Raw genomic sequence first — 6678 nt, 5'->3', positions numbered from 1 at the left:
GACCTCACAACATTCGTGAATAATTCACGAAAGAAAAAAAAAAAACTTTGGTTTTTATCACGATATATTAATGAAAAAAAGATTCCCATGTGAAAGACGAGAGTAAATGCTAGTAAAGTTGGTCTCTGTTACACTTTTCAAAGAATGATGTGTCAGAAAGTTGGAGTAAATGCCGTATTAAATTCTTTTCTTTTCTTTTTTTTTCTTTTAGAAAAGCATTAAATTCAGTAAATGGGTTCATGAATCACCCTGCATAAATTTGTAGGTTTTGCGTCTCAGGCAAAAACAAAAAAGATGAAGACACCTTCAAGTTTTTCTTTCGGAGATAGAGAAATCATGAATGGCAACTTCGATGATGATGGTAGAATCAAAAGAACAGGTATTTTTAGGGTTTTAATATAGAAAATGCATGTTATTTTTAGGGTTTTAATATAAAAATGCATGTGATTTTTAGGGTTTTAATATGAGTTTTCGGTTTTGTTTGAAGGAACATTGCTTACTGCAAGTGCACATGTCATGGCGGTGGTGATAGGGTCCGGAGTTTTGTCCTTAGCTTGGTGTTTGGCTCAGTTAGGTTGGATTCTTGGAGTTCTTTTACTTGCAGCATTTGCTGTCATCACTTGGTACACCTGCATTTTGCTTTCGGACTGCTACAGGTCTCCTGATCCTGCTACTGGCACCCGAAACTATAACTACATGCAAGCTGTTAAAGTTAATCTTGGTAAGTGTTTTATGCTAATCAAAATATAGCTTTGAAAGGTTGAAAAGTTTTAATCAAAACACTTAGGGTGTAGGGAGTGGTTAGACATTTTGAATAGTTAAACTCTCAAATCACCCAATCAAACAGTGCCACGTCATTTTACCTATTGCTAAAAAACGTTGGCGGTGGTTAGACACTTTGGAATAGGTAAACTATTTAAAAAAAATGTATGATTGGTTCAACGTATGTCATTTTCGTCCATGTGGTTTGGTGGAAAATGACACTTCAGTCCAAAAAAAATTGCGCTAGTTCCGTCCTCAACGTTTTTAACAACGTGTTATCTTTTTGAATTGAAGTAACACGTTTCAATAATGTTGAGGACGGAACTGACGCAATTTTTTTTTTTTTTTTGACTGAAGTGACATTTTTCACCAAACCATAGGGATGAAAATGCAGTTAACTCGAATCGAAATTTACATCTTTTCAGTTTGGAGTTTTTGAGCGTTTTTATAATAATCATGTTGTGGCAACAGGAGGGTTTAAGTACAAACTATGTGGAATATCTCAATATGTGACTCAAGTTGGTACGACCATCGGGTACATCATTACTTCGGCGATCAGTATGGCGTAAGCAATAACCAAATACTCGAAACTTATAGTTTAAATGTGTTTGTTTAGCAAGCTAATTTTTGGAATATCTTGTGGTTAACCAGGGCGGTTAAAAGATCAAACTGTTTTCATAAGTACGGGCACAAACACGGTTGTCATATGTTGAACAATACATATGTGTTGATCTTTGGGTGTATGGAGATCGTTTTGAGCCAAATTCCAAACTTCCACGAGCTCGAGCTCGTTTCCATTGTTGCCACCATCATGTCTTTTGCTTATGCTGGCATTGGCATTGTTCTCTCTATTGTAACAATTGCAGGTAAGATAAAGTTAGTTAAGTGGTTTACTTCACAACTAAAAGATTGGGAACAGAAATTTTGTTTGATGTAGGTTATGACGTATCTGTCCTAGAAGTAAATTTAGGAATCTTCGTTAAAATAAGAGTAAATTACAAAAATCGTCTTTTATGTATGTCACTTATTGCAAATTGTGTCATTTATCTTCAATAATTACAGAAAACATACTCAATGTTTGCAAACATTTGCAAGTTATGTCCTTTAGCCCTAACTTAGTTAATTTTTGTGGTTAAATCTGACCAAATGGACTCCACATGAGGGTATTTTGGTCATTTTACTCTCATATGGGGTTCATTTGGTCAGATTTAACCACAAAAATTAGCTAAGTTAGGGCTAAAAGACATAACTTGTAAGGGTTTGTAAACATCGAATACATTTGCTGTAATTATTGAAGACAAAGGACACAATTTGCAATAAGTGACATACATAAAGGACGATTTTTGTAATTTACTCTTAAAATAAAAATAGAATTGGTTGCATGCAAGATTTGAATAATTGTTATCAGAATTCTATACACTCTCATTTGTGGCTTCTATGATAATAGGAGGTACATCATCGAAAACAAGTCTTAAACCAAACATGACTAGCATGGAGAACATGTGGAATGCTTTCTCTGCACTTGGAGATATTGCTTTTGCGTATTCTTTCAGTTTTGTCCTCCTTGAAATACAGGTAATAACTCTTCTCCACACTTCATTTGTGTATATGTAATGTATGTATATGTACATGTGTATATATTTTGTATGTAAAATATTTAAAACACAAAACTCTAAAATTTAAGCGAAATAACATTTTTTAAACCTAATAAGGGTTAAAAAGAACTAACCCAATTAAACAAATCCAATAGTTTTTTTAGTTTTAGCCAGTTTTGCATAAAAAGTAAAAAAAAAAAAAAAAAAAAAAGGAGAAAAAAACCCTTTAGGCATGGTTTTTTTTAATAACACGATGCCTAAAAAGTATTTTTAGCTTTTTACGCAAATTTAAGGAACCACAAAAGAGTGAATAATCAGGAAACCATTAGTAAAATAGGTAAACTAAAAAAATCATTTTTACATCTAAAAAAATTGTTATAACCTAATCCTTTTTGGAGATTTAAAAGCCGTTTTAATTAAAAAAAAAAATAGTTACAAAAAGTAAAGTAAAGTAAAATAAAATTCCAAACTTAGTTTTTTACATGTGTTTATATGCAAAAGCTTTAAAAAAGTTTTATGTAAAAAATATATTTCTATGTAAAAATGTTTTTTATGAGTTTTCTCATGTAAAAATAATGGTTCCTATTTCTTCGCTTTTTTGTGGCTTATGCATACTACCAAAATTTGATTGACAAGTATGCCTTTTTTCAATTAGTTAAGGTTAGGGTTTCAAACCACATTTGGAACATAAGTTTGTCTCTTTTCTTTCTTTAGCCATTTAAATTATCAAAAGAAAAATTTCTGAATAGTCTCTCTGTTTATTTGAAATTTTATCTACAGTACCTAATTTTTTAAAATTAAACCTATAGTCGCCACCTTTTATGCACTTATTTCTCGAATAGTCCCTAGCATAAATGGGGTCAATTTTCTTAGTTAAGTAACTAAGTGGCTATAAAATGATGAAAATAAAAATAATATTTAAAAAAAAGTGGCCTCCACCTTTTCCTACCCCTACCCCACCCTTCCCCCCTTTCTCCCTTTCTCTTTCTCGCTCTTCATCTGCAACACCTCCACACCATAACCACAACCATAACACTCCATCAAGTTTAAACAAAAATTCGACTGCACCAAGAACACACACTAGTGTGTGTTTGTAGCATATTCACGGACAAACCACCACCACAACCATAACACTCTGATGAAATAGTGGTCAACTAGGTAGGTTAATTCACTGGTCTCGTCAAGTAGGGTTAATAATCCCTTCTTTCCGATGATCGGTGGCTAGATCGTCCGCTAACCTGTCTCCTGCACAAGGAAACACACATGTTGTCTGGGAGGTTGTGGTGGTTGATGGAATGGAGTTGAATCATGGGTGTTTAAGCGATGGTGGTGTGTGGAGGAGACAAGGGGCGTCAGTGTGGTGGTGGATGGCGGTGGCCGGTAGGGGTGGCTTGAATGGTGGTGGAAGGTGGTTTAGACGGTGGGGGTAGGGGTATATTGGGGTGGGCCCAATTGAAATCATAAATAATAAATTGATTTTTATAATATTATAATTTATTTTGTTTTATATCAAGGGTGTTTAGGTTATTTCAAACCCACTTAACATGAAAATTTAATACCCATCCACGCTAGGGACTATCCGAGAAACGAGAATGCAAAATGTGGGGATTATATTTTAGAAAGTTAAGGACTATATGTGAAATTTTAACAAACCACATGGACTATCCGGACATTTTTCTTAATTATCAAAGGCCACACAGTGGATTCATTGACCTTGTTTTCTTTTAAATAAACTTGAGGTGTTCAAGCAAAGTTAGTGCAACTTTTTTTGTCTTGTTTTTCTTTGAAGTACAAGTGTCTTAAGTTAACATTTCTCAGTACTATTTTTTTTAATTGAAAACAAAAAATAATGATTTGGTTTTGTAAAAAAAAAAAAAAAAATACCTTTGAAGTTATATTTTTTTAGGACCCGATTCAGTCTGTAAAGAAATATGCAGAACCTTATACAATGTGTATATGTATATGCTAATCATATGTTTATGAACATGTAGGACACACTCAAACAAACTCCTCCTGAAAACAAAGTAATGAAAAGGTCTTGCACAGTAGGAATTGGAGCAGCCTCCTTGTTGTACATGTTATGTGCGGTACTTGGATACATAGCATTCGGGAATGATTCACCTGGGAACTATTTGACAGGGTTCGGTTTCTATGAACCATTTTGGCTCGTCGACATTGGTAACATTTGTGTTGTTATTCATCTTCTTGGAGCATTCCAGGTACATATAACTACAAAATTCAATTTCTCTATTAGCTTTCAAGATACTCAAAACTGATTACATTTTTAGGCAATCATCCAACCATTTTTTGCGGCTGTGGAGAATTGGAGTCGGGAAAAGTGGCCAGGAAGCAAATTCATAGAAAGAGAATATATAATTGGAAAATTCAGTATTAATATGTTTCGGTTGACATGGAGGACGATTTATGTTATCATAGCAACAATAATGGCCATGATGTTTCCGTTTTTTAACAGTTTTATGGGACTTATTGGTGCAGCAACATATTGGCCTTTGGCGATTTATTTCCCAGTAGAAATGTATATATCACGGGCAAAGATTCAAACGGGCTCCTTCAAATGGATCTGGTTAAAGCTTTTGACCTTGATATGCTTAATTGTAGCACTTATGGCTGCAGCTGCATCTATTCGAGGCCTTGCTGTCTCTGTTTCTAGTTTTGAGCTCTTTCATTCAATGTCCTAGATTCGTGGAAACTAGTATGGGCTGCTACAAACTTATTTATAGTTCCTTGTTTCTGTTATTTAAGCTTCTTATTGTTTGATTTCTAGAAAACCAACTCAACATGTTTTAGGTTATCTTTTTTGCTAAGTTTTTTTTTTTTTTTTTTTTTTTTTTTTTTTTTTTTTTTTTTTGAAAGGAAAATTTCATTAAAACACGACCAACCCGAAAGACCGGGAGGCCAACTCAACACCACTATACAAATTTACACCAGTCCGCCCATGAAAAATCTATACATTTGGACCTATTCTTAAACCAAAGATACCCTAACGTTTTAATCGAACAAAAAACCTCATCCGGATTAGGCTTTTTATCATTAAACACCAAATCATTCCTAGCTTTCCATATCGACCAACACGCTATCAAAACTATGCCCTGATACGCCAACTTTTTCTTGCCAACCAACCCACAAAAACGATGAGCATGTAAAACGTCTCTAAACGAGAATGCCACGAGGTGAGGAGCCTTGCACCATAAACTGATCTTGGCCCAAATCACCGACGCAAAACCACAAGCAGTGAAAAGGTGGGAAGCCGTCTCATCCCCAAACTCGCATAACGGACACATCACGTCCCCGACCTGGATGTTTCTTTTCAAAAGCTCGACCCTAGTAGGCAATCTCTCCATCACCGCCCTCCAAGCAAAAATATTGCATTTGAGAGGAGTCCACCGACACCAATCCCAGATGAACCTGTTGCTATCGACCTCCTCCAAACTCAAAATAGCATAGGCTGAACGAACCGAGAAGCTACCTGAATCGTCGGGCAGCCACCTCCACCGATCACAACCATCTGAAAGAACAACATCCCGGAGACGAATGCACAGAGCCGACCATTCGGCCAACGCGCTGCCATAATCAGGAGGATGAATCCACCGCCACGCAGCAGAAGGATTGAGAAGGGGACTGACAATCCGATCACGGACACAACAGTTCTTGTCAACCTCCAACTCAAAAAGGTTTGGGAAACAGTACCTGAGAGGTTCCTTTTGCAGCCATGGGTCCAACCAGAATGCAACCTTCGTCCCATCTCTAACTTCCACTCTCGCAAAATGCCTGAAACGATCCGATCCGGCGATCGGCCTGTCCACCACTTTAACAATATTACCCCAACCCCACTGAGAGCAGCCCTAACCGGTAAAAAATTCCAAGCTCTACTGTGCGAGTGAATAGCCTTAACAACATTAACCCACAAGGAATTACTCTCCACTTTAAACCTCCATGCCCACTTGAACAAGAGAGCACTGTTAACATGACCTAGCTTGCGAATCCCGAGCCCTCCCGATTTAATAGGGGACGTAACACACTCCCACGACACCCAACACGTCTTCCTTTCCGCACCAGAACCACCCCACAAGAACTTCCTCATAATTGCTTCCAACTGATTAATAACACCAACCGGCACTTTGAAAAGAGAGAAAAAGTAAACTAGAAGGCTTTGTAACACAGACTTAATAAGGGTGACCCTACCCCCGATCGACAAAACAGAAGCTTTCCAAAGAGACAAACGAGCTTCGAACATATCAATCACCAACCTCCAATTCGAAATGCGATTCATATTTGCCCCAACCAGGAGCCCGAGGTACTT

General features: G+C 36.6%; 1 protein-coding gene across 1 annotated transcript; it reads left to right on the top strand.

The window, feature by feature from the left end:
* The first annotated feature begins 262 nt into the window (after positions 1 to 262).
* Positions 263 to 5150, top strand: LOC110873769 (amino acid permease 6). Its single transcript, XM_022122758.1, has 7 exons — positions 263 to 379; positions 488 to 721; positions 1234 to 1327; positions 1414 to 1628; positions 2210 to 2337; positions 4349 to 4576; positions 4646 to 5150. The coding sequence occupies exons 1-7, from the start codon at positions 295 to 297 to the stop codon at positions 5054 to 5056; spliced, it is 1395 nt and encodes a 464-aa protein (XP_021978450.1). The 5' UTR covers positions 263 to 294; the 3' UTR covers positions 5057 to 5150.
* The last annotated feature ends 1528 nt before the right edge of the window (positions 5151 to 6678 follow it).

Source organism: Helianthus annuus, chromosome 16, assembly GCF_002127325.2.
Source record: "Helianthus annuus cultivar XRQ/B chromosome 16, HanXRQr2.0-SUNRISE, whole genome shotgun sequence".
Classification (NCBI taxonomy): domain Eukaryota; kingdom Viridiplantae; phylum Streptophyta; class Magnoliopsida; order Asterales; family Asteraceae; genus Helianthus; species Helianthus annuus.
This window is presented reverse-complemented; position numbering and strand designations above follow the sequence as displayed.

Excerpts from the sequence above, each read along its gene's own strand:
- LOC110873769 (XM_022122758.1), top strand. The coding sequence starts at position 295 with ATGAAGACACCTTCAAGTTTTTCTTTCGGAGATAGAGAAATCATGAAT. Across the intron at positions 380-487 it reads TGGTAGAATCAAAAGAACAG|GAACATTGCTTACTGCAAGT; the intron begins GTATTTTTAGGG and ends TTTTGTTTGAAG. Across the intron at positions 2,338-4,348 it reads TTGTCCTCCTTGAAATACAG|GACACACTCAAACAAACTCC; the intron begins GTAATAACTCTT and ends ATGAACATGTAG.